At 41.0% G+C, this 18505-nt stretch overlaps 1 protein-coding gene across 1 annotated transcript in view; it reads right to left on the bottom strand.

Moving 5' to 3' along the window:
* Positions 1 to 18505, bottom strand: part of Tox (thymocyte selection associated high mobility group box) — a 278126-nt gene that overhangs the window by 25952 nt on the left and 233669 nt on the right. Inside the window, exons 4-5 of the mRNA XM_075967019.1 lie at positions 18124 to 18405; positions 2085 to 2315 (exon numbers count right to left, since the gene is read on the bottom strand). Of these exons, the coding sequence (XP_075823134.1) occupies positions 2085 to 2315; positions 18124 to 18405 (513 nt within the window). The remainder of the gene's footprint in view (positions 1 to 2084; positions 2316 to 18123; positions 18406 to 18505) is intronic.

Raw genomic sequence — 18505 nt, 5'->3', positions numbered from 1 at the left:
GATAACTGATCTGAGTTAGGAACCATCTAGAAACTGACTCTAAAATTCTGAAATAATCATATTAGGATTCAATTAGAAGTAGACACTGCAATGTTACCTGCTCAGTACCAGTCAAGTTGCTATCCTAATCAAGTACACTGAGTTCTCAGGGTATGTTCACTACCATTACAGATGGCTCTTAGCTCCCTGTACTCTGCAGAGAAGGTCTTGTTGGCATTCCCTCTGCCTAGCAACCTTGAAGACATAAGAACATGTGTAGAAATTCCAGATCATGAAGGGTAACTTTCAGTAGTTAGAGGTGTTGGGGGATGGGAGGATATGTTCTGTTTCTTGGCATCTGGTATTATTGTGGCGACCATCACTGCCGCTGAGAGTTTGTCAGGGGAGAACTGTGAGTTAAATGGCAAGGTCTCCTCATTGTGGCTAAGTCCCAGCTATGTAGGTGTTGAGAGATCAACCGCACAGTGGAGACCCAGTTGTCTTGCTTATTGCCAAATCTACCGTCTCTAGACAGTGCTTGGCAAACAGATGCTCAAAACTTGGTTAGATAAATGAATGAACTTATTGCTACTTCATTCTATCTCATAGATTGTGGACAGTTCATTATAGACCTGTGAGTACTGAGTAGAACAAAGGAAATAATCCAAATATCTTTTAACAGTATAAATCCTACTTCGAGCATATATATTGACATAAACTAAGATTCCTTGAGAACCTATGGTTTTCTTTTTTAAAGTCCCAATCTACTCTCCACTGTGTGTGTGCATGTGTGTGTGAGATGACAGATAGATAGATGGATGGATAGATAGATAGATAGATAGATAGATAGATAGATAGAGGGAGGGAGGGAGAGAATAGCTATGTATGGTCCTGTGCATGCCAAGGCACATGTATGGCAGTCACAGGACCATCTTAGGTGCTGGCCATGGCCTTCCATGTTGCTTGTGGCAGAGTCTCCTGTTGTTCTCTGCTCTGAATGCCAGGCTAGCTGGCCCATGAGCTTCCAGGGATATCCCTATCTCTGTCTCCACATTACCGCAGAAGTGTTAGGTTCCCATCTGCCTCCATCTTACCGTAGAAGTACTAGGACATGAACGTGACACCCTCTCTGGCTTTAGAAGGGTTCTGTTCTTTATGTGGTTTGAACTCTGACCTTCACCCTGACGCAGCACATACCTCACCCATGATTTTAAATACACTCCCCGGATATGGGGCAGAGCAGCAAATATTTCTATCAAGAATCAAACATGACCCTAATACTTGATCAGTGCACTTTGTTTTATTTCACAATTGCTGTGCTTATGTTGTCATTTTGACAGTTTTATTCATTATCATGCTTATTTAATGTTTGTGGCAATAATCCTACATTTTGACAACGACCATCTAACCATCTAAGTTAGACACAGGATTGGTATTGTTTCCTCATGTGGGCAAGCTCCAGCTATTTTCTGAAATTTTACTCCTCACCCTCTTCAAGATCTCCCAGGTGACTTGTGGCACTGCTGGCATATCTCAGTGCCCTTCCCTAAGCATGGCCCTCAGTCACACCATGGCCATGCATAAGGAAAGAAAGGGAACCCGGCAATCTGTTCCCATTTAACACAGCCTGGAAACATGGGCTAAATTACATATCCTGGTGGTCTTCAGGCAAGGGCCAAGGAGAGAAGCTCTTAGATTTGAGGTTTGTTTTGCAAGGAGCAGAAAGAGAGTTAGCTGACCACAGGGTAAACAGTGAGTGCTGACGAGAGGCATGGGTGATTTCCAAGGGGGACTTTTAATCACTATGCACAGGCTGTCAACATTAAGAAGTGAGGTAATCCTGGCTGGGGTATGTGGAAGTCTTTCCAAACATAGCTACGCTGAATAAACCTTGAAACAAGGGAGCTAATACGCTACTTATTGGAGAGCATAAAGGGAGTGCATGATTAAGGGCCTTATGTTAAAGTCTGGTTTAGGTAGGGACACTATCTAAGCCATAGTTATGGCATCTGACTACTTTCCCTAATGCTTTCTGAAGCTCTTTTTGAAGCCTGTACGCACTGTCTGTGATCAAGCTGATGCCATCCATTTTAAAGCCTTCTTACCTGTTTCTGCTCTTCTCCGAGGCCATCCCACATCGAAGCCACAATCTTAGAGACTTCACCAAAAGTAGCATTCGGATTTTGGCCCTTGATGGCAGCCTGAGTATCTCGAAAGAACAAAGCGTAGGCAGACACGGGCTTCTGGGGCTCATTAGGGTCCTTCTTCTTCTTTTTTTTGGGAGTTTTTGGTTTTTTCCCCATATCAGAGGCAGGCCGCTTCTCTCCACCATTGATCTGAAATAAAAATCAAGACAGTTATGGAGGAACTAGAAAGTCAGTGGCCGAATCATATTGCTATTCTTCTTTGACATAGACACAAAATACCACCCTAGACAACCCCCACATAGAGGTGTTTTTTTCACCTGTGTATGCCATGCCTAGCTGGTGCATCCATGGGTGAGCCTAACTCTGCCTTCCATCTTCCCGTAGAATTGCTGGGGTTAGAAAAGTGTGATAACATGTCTGCCTTTACATGAGTTCTGGGGATTTGAACTCAGGTCTTCACACTTGTCCGCAAGCACTTTACTATGTTAAATGCTACTTCTTATCTCCCTTCATCCTCTCTCTGTCACTGTAGCTGTGACAGCAGCAACCTTCTTGGGATCTTACTGGGCTTGCTTTCTTCTGTGGAGTTCTAACTTAGCTTCCTAATTATGACTTTAAACATTGGGTCAGCAAGTCTGAGAAAGTCTACTAGTGTGTTTTAACTTAGGTCAGTGGACGTGGTTGGGGATGGGAATCTAGCGATGCTTATGGTTTTGAGAGTGGACAGACCCTAGAATCCGGATCACTACTATCCAGAAGTACTTTCTGCATTGATGGCAAATTCTATAATCTACACTGTCCTATTTGCCTTTCACGAGCCACGTGGTGGTAATGAATGCTTGAGTGAATGAGAGGAATTGTATCCCTTTTCAAATTATACTAGCAACAAGTATCCAATGGCTAACATATTAGATACCCCCACCAAAATCTAGATTCCAGAAATTTCTATAACAACCTAGATTAGCATTTTACTCCATTTAAAAATAGAATCAATTTTTCTTCACTGCTCTGAGATCATCTAAATTGTTATTCTGACACAATCAGAAAATCTACACTGAGTGCGCTTAAGGTACCTGCAAGTGAATAGCATATTTGTTGCTAAGTAACCATGATGTCATTCAATCTATCTCTGTAAAATGAGGATTTGGGTAAGGATTTCTTTCCAGCTCTAAGGTTGTGAGACTTGATAGGAATATATAATGTTGCTACCTGGGAAGACTCCTGTTCACAAGGGCCTGTCCCACTGACCTAAATCCTGTTTCCACGATCTCCCAGCAGATCTCCTTACTGGCTATGGTTGTTCTGTGCTTTTCCTACCATTGGCTAATGTATGTCTTATCCACATAAGATGCTGGTGATGCACGTGTGTAAGACTACCCCCACTGTGCAGAGGACACATACTCAGTCAAGAGTCCTATGGAAATATCACAAGACCTGTGCTCATTCCTTCCTTTAGTTAACTATCAGTTCTGTTGTCTTTCTTAAAGCAATTTTCCTGAGCTCCCGTCTTTCTACCATAAGCTAGTTCCAGATCTATTTTTATGATGACTGTAATGTACATATTTATGTATTTTAAAAATTTGACAGCTTATTCAACTACAGTTGATGGAACTTTAAAAATGAACTCATCAAAGAAATGCAAAAACATCATTTTTGTTTTTGATAATGTAAAACCAGTTTAAAAGATTTGCTCAAGTACTAATAAGAAACAGGGAAGACTTAGTGAATCCTTTGCTTTGTTTTCATTTGAGAAAGACAGAGATCTGAGAATGACAGTTAAGATGACAATTAGCTATTGCTAATTGATAGTGGCTGGAAGGGGGATAGCTGATTTTCTACAGGGATTTGGCTATCCATGCTCCACTACATGGTCCCACATCCTTGTACATACATGTAGCACTTTGGACTTAAGAAGAAAACATAAAGTTGAGAGGTGTGATGGTTTGAAGAAAATGACCCCATTGGGTTCATATATTTGAATCTTTAGTCACCAGAGAATATAACTGTTTGAAAGAAGTATAAGGTTAGGAGGTGTGGCCTTGTTGGAGGAAGCATGTCACTGGGAGTAAACTTTCCAAAGCCCATTCTAAGCCAAGAGTGTCTCCCTGCTGCCTGTAGATCTGGATGTAGAACTCTCACCAAATCTCCAAGAATATCTCTGCCTGCCTGCTTGCATGCTTTCTGCTGTGATGATAATGACTAACCTCTGCAACTGTAAACAAGCTCCCAACTGAGTGTTTTCTGTTACAAGAGTCTCCTTGACCATGGTACCTTTTCACAGCAATAGAACAGTGTCTAAGACAGGAAGTAAAGTGAGGGAGGCCAGAGGAGAAGAAGTAGAGAGGAGAGAATGGGGGACTTAATTGCGACACATTGCACGCATGTGTGAAATTCTCGAACAATTAAAATGTTCTGCTAGAAAAAAGGAGTTGGCTGCTCTGAAATTGCCAGCTCCGGGAGATCAAAAAGCCCCATAATGACACGATGTTCCGAAACAAGTCAAGGTAACTTAGATTAACACTAGTCTATAATCGAGGTGTGATTCCATGAAACTGCCGAGTCCGCTACAGTTCTGAGAGAAGAGATGGTCATCAAATATCGTGGCCCATGGACCAACTTTGAACAAGTGTCCCGACAGACCTCGGCATGGGATGCGGCTCTCAGCCAAAACATCTCAACTCCATTGTACTACCTGACACATAAGCAGACGGAAGGAGAAATAAGCAAGCGTTTTCTGTCCACCAAGGTGACACACGCTTGGATCTACTCCTCTTTAGAACCACCTCCTCAAAGCCCTTTTCTGCCCTGGCTGTACACTCTCCTTCACCAACACTTCCAGGTGCTTCCGATTCTTGCAGCTTTTCATAAAGTCACCAACGTCTTTACTGGATAACCCAAGTTCCTTGGGAAGGTGTGTCTCTCCTAGTGCTAGGACACCAGCCCTGTCTGGGCTCTTCTCTTACTTGGCTGGCCTTGCTGGGTTTCAGGATCACTTCTTTGGCTCATCTTCCCATGCATGGCCATTCTGGAGTCGCCGGGCAGAGTTCTGTGCTGCAAACTCTCTTCCCTTAGGAATCTTAAAAGCCCATAGGTTTCTCTCACCATTTGTGGTTGTATGGTTGTTAAGTCTGGGCTTCCCTGATTTGACATGCATGTAAGCAACTATTATTTGCTGTCACTATCTGAAAAATCTTAATAATATTTCAAACTCAGGTCAGGCTCTTGTAATGCGCTTTTTGAGTTACCTAGATTTCCATCCACAGCATGTAACAAACTTCGAACTATACAATGATAGGCACATGGTTGTTGTGCTTTATTTCCCCAGCCCAAGTGGGAGTCAGGTATACTTTTGCTTACACTAGCACGTAGGTAGTTTCTGAAATACACAATAAGTACTTAGCAGTTGCTATAGCACTAGTAAATAAAGTAATATAAAATAATACTTTGACAGGAAGGATGAATGAATGTAAGTACAAATGGTTCCTGTTACAGGAAATTACCCAAAGATTTGCTTGAGCACTTAGGATAATAAGCAAATATGCAGGAAAAGAAAAAAAACTTGAACAGGTTTTACTTAAAAAGCATTTGAAACCTTACTAGCAATTTCTTTGCACTATAGAATGTATCTTTGTGACTTTATTCTTTATAGTTTTTATAATGTCTAACTTTATAAATACCCATTGACATTCATAACAATACAATCTTTTAAAAAGGAATAACAAAAAGAGTCAAAAAGATTGACAATGTAGAATGTTAAAGCTGGGCGTGTGAACCACCTTTCCTGGATAAGTGGAGTTACCACCCCTCATGAAAAGAATCTCTTTTTTCAGCAAATGGAGACCAGCACAGAAAACCATAGCTTTGTACAATACAGAGATCAAAAAATCATGGGGAACCCAGCCCCAACAGATGCATCTACATAACAGCTCCTACATCTATCGCTCAGGGCACATGGAGGAAGAGGGAGGAAAGAGCTTGTAAGAATCATAATACCGAAATCCCTCACCCGCCTTTGCTACTATAAAAACCCAATGCCAACTAAGCTTGGGGCTCTCTGATCCCTCCAATACATTGGGAAAATGGAGAGTTCGAATTTGCAAACCTATGTAAGAATAAAGACTCTTTGCTTTTATATACAGAATTCAGTTTCCTACTTAGTTTGGGGGCACTCTGTGATCTGGGCATAACATTTGGGGGCTCTCTGAGATCTGCATGTGCACCAGAACCACCACCCTGTAGAGCCTTCAGCCGTCCACTTATATATTAGATAGAGACTCCGAGATCCTAGCAGTGACCCAAGGTCTCCAACGAAGATTATGGGACAACATGATGTTTCTGGATTATGACGATGCTGACCACTGGTCAAGCTGCTCCAGTGCAACACCTGCAGCCAGGACCTGGCCTAGACTGTGGACAAACAGCAGAATTCTGGCAAATTGATTGTACCACTTTTGCCTAGACAAAATAAGGTCAGTCTTTTTCATGTTTCTCTTCCACAGAAAAAAAAAATCACCTCACGGGCCTGGCTTAGACTGTAAGACTGCTGTCCTGATACTTCTGCCTCCAATGCTGTGGAGACCTGGGTATGGCTAACTGTGTATGGACTCTGGTCCCTGTCATTCTTAATAGATTCAGAAGTCTACTCAGGTATACTTTATTTATCCTTCTGGGATCTCTGATAGTATTGACGTCTAGGCTAGCTATAACTTTGTTAGCTTAGCAGCAGCAGGTACCCAGATCCTTCCACAAGGTTATGGCCAGCTTGTTAACTCATTTCATATATATAAAATCAAACTTTGCTTTTTCTAATGCTACTAAGACTCTTCATAAAAGACATTGTTTTAAGATATGTAAAGATCTGAGGCTATAAAAGATCATAAGCTTTGAGGGTCTCAGAAGTGATGTAAAATGTGAACACAGGTTACAATAGAATAAGATATGGAAAATATTTCTGATTTATTTCGCCTTCAATGGTATAGTTCTGATAAGCTGGTAGAGCAATGACTACTTACTGTTCGGGTCATTTATTTTGGTTGTCATCTAGGTATAGACTTGAAGATGTTTCTAATCAGGCCAAAGACATCTCTGTCCTATCCATACCTGACTCTCTGGACAGTAGAAAATGATATATGCTTCTAACCAAAATCTGTAGTTTTGGCTAGGACTCAAAAGTACGAGTCTATTGCTGCTGTTTTACAGATACCCATTATCTGCTTTTTTTTCTGTGATATGGATTTCAATATGGGTCTAAAAGTTTCAAATGTATTATTTTCCTTTAATTCCATAAATTTTAGCTTATCTCAATAAGTTTAAACTTATCTCAATAGGTTTCCTCTTGGCTGGCAGACACATCTAAGCATCACTTGTTGACTACAACCTGCTCTGAATGACTGTGAGCCCTGGACTTGCTGAACGCTAATGTGGACCAGTCCAGCTGATGTGAACGCTCCCTGTCTCATCAACAGATGCTTCTGATGAATGCCCCATTTCCTGAATTCCCTCCTTACCTTTGGCTAGCCTTTCAGCCTTCTTGGGCCCTGATAACAATGCCCCAATGTCATCTTGAAGTAGTTACAGAAAAGAACACAACATCCCATGATCTCTGCCAAAAATAGGTTGAAATGCTGAGACAAGGGGGAACTCCCTGGCATGGGGGACAAAATGGCTACCTTTAGTGCCCATTGACATACCAAAAAATAGACCCCAAATTGTCCATTGTTAGACTTATTAACTAAAGTAACTCTGCAATAAGATAAGACACGACTTTCTTTATGCAGAACCAAAGAGGTATTATATGGCCTTAAACTATTATTTCTATATAAATCATTCAGGATTATAATGTGGCTGTACTCAAATATCACAGTTACAGGGCTTTAAGAATGGCAAGAGATGCAAATGTCACTGCCCTAAAAAAATCTGTAAGCTAATGGTATTGAGGTCCCAATACTACTCCCTTGAGCCCCTAGGCAAGCAGGACCCATGTTTGGGTCCCGTCATTGGTAATTGTGAAAAGGGGGCAATGTGGGACCCAGGGCAGCCTGACCACACATAATTGGGCCCAGGCCATGTAGGGCCCAGAGCAGGCTGCACTGGGTTTCAGGAAAAGCCCTAAGCTGGCGGCACCTAGGAACAGACCATCCAAAGGAAATTCCCAATGTTCCGACCACTGTAGATAGGATCACCTGCTAGTACACACCGCATCGCTTTTCACCAGGACACCCATAGACACATGTCTGCCAATCGGGGTCCTGAACCTTAGAAATCCCTCATCCCTACCTTTGTTGTTATAAAAGCCAACCCCAACTGAGTTCAGAGTTCTTAGGTCACTCCAATACATTGGACCCGTGGAGAGTTTGAGTTTGTAAACTTGTGTAAGAGTAAAGGTTCTTTGCTTTTACAAAAAAACAAAAAAAGATACACAATATCAGGAAGTCCTCTATGAAACAGTCCCCCCTAGAAACAGCTGCATAAACAAGACCAGAACAATGGTTATTTATTGGACGTGCTAATGTGGAAAGAGAAAATTTTCTCAGGGTCCTACCCCTAGACAAACAACTATAGGCAACTAAGTTCCAGGACTGCTGGAAGAAGAAGACTTCATCTCTCCAAAGGGCTGAGCCCCTTACTACCTGTCCAATGGAGAGTGGTCAGCTCTAAAACTCAGCAGGTTATATTGATATCTTTGTGCATATGCGTTCGTATACATACACATGTATGCATGCAACAATAACCAAAGGAAAAGAGGCTATAAACATGCGAGCGGAGGGGACATGGGGTGGGTGTGAAGGAGGGTAGCTGGGAAAGGCTGGAGGGAGAAAAGTAGAGGTAGAGAGATTTAATTCTACTTCAATTGAAACCATATTAGAAAAAAAAGCAATATTAAAGATGGAGTAGCCAAAGGAGACCAGTATTCAACTGTGGGTGACTTCTGCGGGTACGGTGTGCAGCAAGGTCATCCCAGTAAGCAATACTGTAGTATGCACTGAAAATATGCTGACAGTATATTGTAAACATCCTCATTAACAACAAAACAAACAGAAAATAATATAACAAGAAAACAACAATCAATGACCAGGTAAGATAAAGTGGTGGGTGTGTTAATTATCTTGACTGTAGTCATCTTTCAATGATGCACATATGCACAGATAAGTAACTGCTTATTCAAAGAGAATATTACCTATATCCTTTTAGAACTTAATTAAAATAGTAATGACGGGACAAACTGAAATAGTTGTGACTGACAATTATGTCCGTCTTTCCAGAAGATAATTAAATGCCAAGAGATAAATCTATCATGTAACAAATTTTTTTTATTGAAGGATTTCCCAGAAACTATTTAAATAATTTCCTTTCTCCAGCCACAATAATTCAGGATCATTTTATTTTTAAACTGGTCTTATAATAATTTTTCTCTCAGTTTCATAATAATATTCTATTTCTTAGGATGACTAATGTGGTAGTGTGAATGTAATTGGCCCCATAAGTTCATAGGGAGTGGCACTATTAGGAGGTGTGGCTTTGTTGGAGTGGGTGTGGCCTTGTTGGAGGAAGTGTCTCACTGTGGGGGTGGGCTTTGAGGTTTCCTATGCTCAGGATACCACCCAGTTTCTGAGTCTATTGGTTTTTTTTTTTTTTTTTTGGCCTTCTGATCAAGAAGCAGCCAGCACCATGTTTTCTGGTTTGCCACCATGCTCCCATCATGATGATAATAGACTAAACCTCCGACAGTGTAAGCTGCTACCTTAATGAAATGCTTTCCTTTATAAGAGTTGTGATATTGGTATCTCTTCACAGCAAGAGAAACACTAACTAAGACAACTGACTAAAGAGAACAATCTGTAACAGAAGAGGCTCAGTGATATGGACTGTAATGCAGACAATAATTTTGAAGCAATGCATAGCAAATTCTAGGAACCCCTAAACCTTTCCGGTTAGCTGTCTGGAGGTTTTCCAGACTTTGTTAGCTTGGTTTGTATGGTTGAGCAGGGTACATTTTGTCTTAATGTCAGATTTTGTTTCTAGAAGGAAGCATTTTATGATCTCTACCTCCATTTTCTGAAGGCACAAGAGACTCCATGCACCATGGAGTATTCCTCTGAGTCTTTGGTCACATATCTGATATTCCTGAGAAACAGAAAGCTGAGAACCAGAAGGTGTGGTATCACCCAGCCCTTAAGGCCACTCATACACTCATACCAATACATCATCTTTGTTTTTGCTCTGGCTAAGAAGCAAACCCATCTTTCAGTCACCAGCATGCCACGCCTTCTCTTTAGAGACACACTCAGTCCACTATTGCTCTGAATTGTCTTCCACGCCTGAAAACTGACAGGCATAAGAGAGGACCCATCTCAGAGATAGCCATTTGCCGCCCATTAATCAAGATTCACTGTCATCCCTTCAATAATTAATCTAGGTCATCCAAACTATCTTGGGTTGTAATCTTCTGACTCCTCATAGAACTGCCTGCATGTATCTCCACGATGCTTTGACATAGTGCCTCACTGTTCACCACAGATGCACACGAAGGGGGAAAGAGATATGCAAGGAAAATGCATTTCAGAGAGCATTGTTTATTATGTTGTTCAGTCTTTCTGCATAAAAGATTATTTCATGGACACAATGGCTTTCCTTTTTAGATGGAATAAAATAGAATGAAAATTCCCTGACATGGCTCGACGTCTTCTGCATTCAAGCACCTTGGCAGTGATTGGTCAAGATATTTGCTTGCAACACAAGGCACAGTCCTCTGATGCGTGGTTTGTATTGTCACCACTTTTCATACTTAAGAAACATGCAGAATTGAGTGACCCTTTTAGAGTCTGCTTAATGAGCAGGGAATGGTAACCCCCACAGCCACTTTCTAGCAGTAGCTTTGTTCCTCATGTGAAAAGCACATAGTCACTGGCCACATGCAAAGCGTACTCGGAAAGGAGCATTGCTTCAATTTGGAACCACTTACATGCCAGTAATGGATTGTATTTTGAAAAGTACCCAGCTCTTTTGACCACAAACTATTTAGAATGAACATAAGAATGAGTATGGTTGAGCTGGAAAAAAAATTAGCTAAATGGATTTACAATATGTCCCTGGGTGTTGTCTGGATTTTGGCTTTATGGATGAAAGCTTATAATTTTAGACTAACTTTCTAAGAAGTTCTGGGTTCTATAATCCATAATACCCCGTCTCATAGAACTTTCTAGACTGATACGTATATTCTCTGCCATGTCAAAAGAATAGTCACTCGCAACATATAACTATACACCACAAGCATAAAGTTCGTACAACTGAGAGTTGAAAGGTTTTGCATTTAATCTTCACTCACTAAATATAAATCTAAGCAGCCACTGATGACTATTGGCTGTTACGCTGGATGAGATAGAAGTACGCACTGAACACTCCTCTAGAGCATTTATCAACTTACTAAGGTTCCTCAACTAGAGAGTAAAGTTCACTTCCATTGTATCCCATTTAGATCACAAAATCACCTTCCAAAGAAGACAGGCCCACTGAAAATGAGAAGTCTTATGAATCATTACCCCCTTTCCACTATGTGCTGTCTTTCAACGACTCACCATATATTCCTGCTCTTCTATTGCACAGCAATGGGCAAAGGTTTATCATTGCAAAGCAAAGATTTGAAGTGCATTTAAAAATTTTATGAAAATGATAGCAATTAACAACATGGCCGAACTGTTTACCTACAGAGTTTTTTTCTCATATTCAATTAAAGCACTATTTAATAAATACATTCAAAATACATATATCTTACTCATAAATATTACACAAAAGCTTTATGTTGCACATGCTTTCCTCTATCTTACTTAGGGAAAGATGTATTTATCATAATTCTACGATATCTTTAGGCTTCTGACAAGCCACCTCCTGTCAGGTATTATTGCTTAGTTATAATGGGTTCATGTAACTTACTTATTACAAGGAAATAATAATCTTTTAATTTAAAGGAAACATGTGCTCAGAATATTGCTTGGAGAATACTTCCCTATCTAGAATGCAAGACTTTAGCAATATCAGGGAAAGAGTCAGGGGTGGGACTTAGTGTTGGAGCCCTTGCCTAGTATGCAAAACACTGAAGGTAAACACACACACACACACAAACACACACACACACACACACACACACACACACACACACACACGGAAAGAGAGTCATTTATATTGAAGCGTCTCCGGAGAAGTTAGAAATGTCTATAAGCATATTTAAAATAAACTGCCATGGTCGCGAAGCTTTTAATGGAGCCAGGAGAGCTCTTTAATGCACACTATCTTGCAGTAATCGCTGCAGTTTAAAATAGATTTTAATCAAGCACCATCTGCATAATAGGCTGAACAAACAGCACAGAACTCCAGTTATAACGCTCGTCATATCAAGTAAACATTGTAAAGACTTCACCACGGAAATGGGGCACACCACAGCACTGTCTTCATGTCCCATTTCTACATGTGAAAACCCTGCTGCTTCCGTCCATTCTCCTTTCTTAGCAGTGCCATCTAATCTCCCTATGCGAATAAATTCAGATAGGCATGGAAAGTGAGCCGTCTCGTGAGCCCAGTTGGCGGAACTGTTTGCGAAGGATTAGGGGTGTCACTGGGGTCTGTTCGGGAGATCTGTTGGTGCTGATTGTTCCAAGACCACCAATAGAGTTCAACCTCTGTTCTGAGAGCAGAAATCATGTTTCACTTGCTCTGTGGATCTCTCAGGTTTATTCCCTAACATTTATACCCAAGTTTTATTTTTCATAAATGATAAAAGAATCTCAATAGAGGTTTGTTTTTCAGTTTTCAAAAGCCCACACTACCCCTGGTTAACTAACTCTCTCTCTCTCTCTCTCTCTCTCTCTCTCTCTCTCTCTCTCTCTCTTTCTCTCTCTCTCTCTCTCTCTCTCTGCCTCTGACTTACAACTAAGGATGTCAGCTCTCAGCTACTGTTCTAGATCCATGCCTGCCTGCTGCTGTGCTCCCTGACATGATGGCCATAGATTCTCTCTCTCTTTATTTACTGCCTTAGACATGGTGTCTTGTCACAGCAATCAAAACGTAATGAAGACAGAGGGTGTGCAACAAATTTATGAATAAAAGGGACTAAATATATGAGAAAATATTAAATAACTAAGAAAATGTCTAGATGTGAGAAAAATAAAATATATTTTTAATATACTTGAAATTGCCATTTCCAATTTCAGATTAGATATAGATGAAAAAAGTAATTGCCAACTAAGATATAAATATAAATATAAATAAATTAATCTAGTCTAGCAGGTAACAAAGTTGCACACAGCAGGTTGGGGGTGTGGAGGATAAGATAGGAAGCCTAGCATTAAATCCTTCTCAGAATTACAAAATGAGAAGGGAGCAAGAGGCACCATCTGAAAAAAAAGTGGTTGAAATACTTCTGAAATGATGTAGTACAGAGATAATTAAATTCAAGATAGATGTGAAGAAGCCCACATACATCACCTTGGCGCTGAAGAACATCAAAGGTAAGATATTTTCAAACCAATCAGAGAGGACAGTCTGGGTACTTTCAAGGAAAGATGGAGAAAGTAGCTCTCAAAAGCAACAACAGAAATCTGGTCTCAAAAGAATAACATGACAGCCTCCAAAAGCTGAAAGGCGGTAACTGTCAACCTAGAAACATATCCAGCAGAAAGGTTCTTTATGGTAGTCATGTTCCAATAAGACTGATGCCGGAAGAACACCTTAAAGCTAAGACAAAGTAATGCTAGATGTAAATGGTACATATACATAAAATTGGAAGAAAAAGAATTACCTAGAACAATGTACATGGGATTTTCTAAATTTTTTATGTGAAAGGACTTAAAAATATAATTAAGATGAACATTAACAAAAACTAAACATATAAATCAGAAGGAAAGTATTTAGACTTAAAAGTTACCTAAATAGCAATGTAAAGACATAAAATAATTTACAACTTTCATATACAAAACCTGTGCTAGCCCATGCCCCAGTGTGGAAAGAGGAGTTGGCATACACCTGGCTCTTAACCCATGGAGCTTTGGCACTTGTTGGCTGCTGGGAAAGAGAGAATTGGTTTTCTCTAAGAGCATAGCTACAGACGAAAGTCCACCACAATCCATTGGAAGACCACACAACCAAGGATATTTTGGGAGTACAATTGGTCTTGAAGGGATTAAGAAAAAGGAAACAAAGCTGGTGGAGATGGAAGGGGGAGTGGTTTAGAGATGGCTTGGAGACATGAACATAGCCAAAACATGTTACAGGAAACTCTCAAAGAGCTAATAAAAACAAAGAAAGAAGAACTCCAAGTTTCCAGTCTTATAATCAGAAAAATTGGATGAGCAAAATAAAAATTTTAAAGAAGATAGAACAAGTAATTTAAAACGTCTTTGCAAATAGAAAGCAATACACTGAGGAGACCCAGATGTCTGTGTCAGGGCTGTAAGGGCTCCATTGCAGAGCCAAAGATCACCCAACTATACATCATTATGAGACACATAAACATAAAGGATGTTTTCAATGGAAAAGTGAAAGCAAAAGGAAGGAAAATATCTACTGTGATCCTTAATGGATAATTAAAGGAACAACTACATTCAAATACACATGCAATGCCAGTTATTCTAAGTGTCTTGAAGAGTCTGCTAACTCACAAAAACAGGGTTACAGACTTGGAGCCACAGCCTGAGTTTCTATGTCTTCACTATTTCTCTGCAGGCTTCATTTGTAACTCAGATGTCAACTCCACTCCAGAGCTCTCAAAGCCATGGGTGGTGTTTGTAAGGTGATAATTAATTCTACCGGTGTATTTACAATACTTTTTTTCTGCCAAAACAGAGGCATTCCATTTAATTGTTCAATTAGATAAACTGGAATCAACATGTAATTGTATAAAGACAGCCTGGTGTGCTAAGATGCTTTTCTCTGGGGAGGAACTCAATATTCCTGTTTGGTTCACTTGTTAGAAATGATTTCAATGATCTTTTTGCTTAGTGCTATTTCACTTTTTAACTAGAGTTGTTGTAGCATACAGCATTGCACACAAATCCTACACACACACATATAAAGGAAAAAAGTGCTGTTTAACTTTCTTAACTGTCATTAAAAATGCCTAGGCACTTTCAGCAGAGGTTTTTCTAGCAGTTTAGCACATGTAAGTTGAATAAATGGGAGAGGAATTCTGAATCCACAGTGAGCAATGGCATACAGAATTGTAATAGCAGCTGAATTTTCTTGAGACGTGTAAAAGAAAAAAAGCCATTTTTTTTAAAGGATTGTTGTTGAGAAATCCATCTCTTCAAGCCCTCTCCCCTGCCCCCACACTAGTAGCCCAAGAGTCGCTGCTAAGAACCATACAGGCTTGCCGCCACTTAGAGATGTATACAGGTTTGTGAGATGTGGATATCAGGTGACTGGATAGGAAACTCACCAGTAAAATTTCACACCAGTATGGAGGTTTATAATGTACAAACTCATGCGTTGGGACAATGACAAGCTGTGCTCCTAAAGGGTTAACAATAAACGGCAGAAAGTGCTTCTAAGACTTTTAGCTTCCTGTCTACTGAGCCACCATGTAAGCTGCAGAGCGCATAGAATGTTGCTGTAATTAAGACAAGTCCTGTATACATTTTATTGGTAGCAGACGCTACTACAAGTTTTGCATTGATATTTTCAATTGTCAGGAAGGAAGTCTGATAAAGACATAATCCTGATGTAAAAATTGATCGTTACTGTGAGCTGAACATCGATCTCCCGGTAAAACACAACACATATCATTTCTGTCTAGGTGACTGTCTAGAGCCCATGGCTCTCTGGCTACAAGCATACAGCTGGTGTTCGTATTTGGATCCAGGCTTACTGGTTGTTGGGTACTATTAGAATAATGGACATTTTCTTAGGAAAACTGTCTTTCCTATCTAGATAGCTCATGTCCAGGCGCTCATGAGCCCAGTTATGTATGATTAATTAGACCTCTATTAGTAGTTACCGCTGTCCATGCACATGACCTCACCGCAGGCCTGACTACGAGGGTAGGACAAGCAGACATGTGTGCAGACACACTGAGATTTGTACCTGAGATCTGATTTTATTTTCTTTGGGAAGTCAGCAAAACATGAGAATGACTGCCAGGAAGGGAGAAGTTTACAATCACAGATCTGAACAACAGGAGGCACAGCTGAGCACATGGCCACCTGGGGAGGGATCTGAGTCCCTGAGGGACAGAGAGGACTCGGGTAACACAGGACACAGCACATGCCTTGCAGTTTTGTGGCTAGGAATTACCAGGCTCTGTGGGTATGCTGAGAGAACAGGGGAAAGGCTTGGTACAGATTCTGGGTTTTTCTGGTTTGGTCTTTGTTGGCTGGCCCTGGCCCTGGTATGAGGCAGGGGAATACTGGATGGTGTGTGAGAGCTCTGGTTTGGCTAGTTTGTATATCACAGGGGCCTCAGAGTGGAGTCATTTTTGGGGTCTAACTGTATCATTGTTTCGAGATTAAGAACTCCCAAATACTAGCGCATCAAGAGTTCAGAAGTAAGAAAATATTGTCAGTGTACCTTCAATGCTGTCAGTAAATTGAATTAACCTATAGATTACAATCCCTCTGGACTATTAAGAGTTTAGTGTAAACATTGACAATCAATTGCATAATCAGATCCTGTAGCATGGCCTATCTGTGTTGGCAGTTTAACTCCTCCCCAAAATCTCATGAAGGCGAGAAGAAAACAGAGCAGCGGACACTCCTGACTACTTATTAGGAAGCTTCTTAAACAAATAAAAGAGGAGTCTTGAGAGGAGGAGCAGAAGGTAAGAGCCTGTACTGCTCTTACAGAGAACCAAGTTCGGTTTTTGACACTGAAGGCAGCTCACAAGTGCCTGTAGCAACAGCCCCTGTGAGAGCCAAAGCCCCTGGCCTCCTGGGTACCTGAACTCTCCTGCACATCGGCCGCCCACTGCCAATGCATAATCAAAAATAAAATAAATCTTTAAAAAAGAGGGCAAGTAGAAAGTACTTGTGTACTGGTGGGCATTTTCACAGCCGGTAGACACACAGCCTTCTCACTGGGCTAAATCTGGGCAGTGCTTCATTGGTAATCAGGGAAGGGAAAGCAAGCGTTTGGTGTTTTCAGGCAAAAAAAAAGCATACAGGGTTTTGGTGAAGTCATTTATTTTTCTTTTCTCCTTTTAAAGTATTATATTTTAAAGGAACAATTCCTTAAACAACTTCAAAGGAATTTAAAGGGGAACTCAGCAAAATTTTCCCTGCAAGGGCATTAAAAGAGCAATCCTCCCCCTCAATGATTCAAAGAAAGGCATCTAGTGATAAAACCTTAAGGAGCTGCAAAACATTAGCACCCAGGTCTCTGTCCTGCAAAGTCATCTTTTATCCTGCCCATCACTAGTGCGGAAGAGCAGGTCAGACGATCTGAGGTTGTCATCTAAGGACATCCCAGCACACACTCTGACCCTCACTCACGTTCCCTGCACGAACTGCAGGACATTAGATTCTCACAGCACAACGTGGCTGAAGCTCAGCTCAGTAGGGTTCTTTCCTGGCATAAACTGGATCTCCAGCATTCCACAGTGGTGCTCCCTTTTAATCCCAGCACTCAGGAGGTGCAAACAGGGCCATCAGAATTTCAAGGTCTTCCTCAGCTATACAGCATCTCAGGAGTTTGAGGAAGACAAATGGTCCTACAGGGACTGGTATGCAGTAAGGTAGGCTCGACGGCAGAAATCAAGTGCAGCAGAATTTATTTAGCCTTATTCACTATGCAGACCATACATTTTAAGAGCAAAAACAACCTTTGTGTTATATGTAAATACATTGAAAGGACATATAAGGAACTTAGAAGTGTCATGGGTAAGCGTGTGGTTGAATTTAGTTTGTAACCTCATGCGTCATTAACCAAGTATATGTTTCCCACCAATGTTTCTCACCGGGAGGATATAAGCATGTCCTCCTCACAGTGCAACGACAGTATCAAACACAGATCATACCTTGGAGGTGTCTTCGCCCTCGTCTTCATGCACGGAGCTAGAAGGCGAAGGGGTTGCAGACTTGCTCCCAGGGGGAGAAGGGGAGTTGTGGGGAACGTTGCTTCCTCCCATGTTCAAACCCAACTGTGCACTCAGCTGGGACTGGTTGATGGTGGTCAGCTGGCCGTGCTGCATCATGCTTGCCTGCTGTCTGATGTCTGTCGGCTGGCCTCTCGGCCTCATGGCTGCAATCTGAGGATGGGAGCCGTACGGAGCTCCTTCGGGGCTCGCAATATCTTGCATCTAAAATAAATGAACAGATAGACACACTTTCAGAAACATGCTTCTTGAAAGGTTCTTTTATTTTAGTTTTTAAGCTTTGACGAGGGATCGCACTACATAA

Source organism: Microtus pennsylvanicus, chromosome 3, assembly GCF_037038515.1.
Source record: "Microtus pennsylvanicus isolate mMicPen1 chromosome 3, mMicPen1.hap1, whole genome shotgun sequence".
Lineage (NCBI taxonomy): Eukaryota > Metazoa > Chordata > Mammalia > Rodentia > Cricetidae > Microtus > Microtus pennsylvanicus.
The sequence above is the reverse complement of the archived record's forward strand: the minus strand, read 5'-3'. Positions and strand labels throughout refer to the sequence as shown.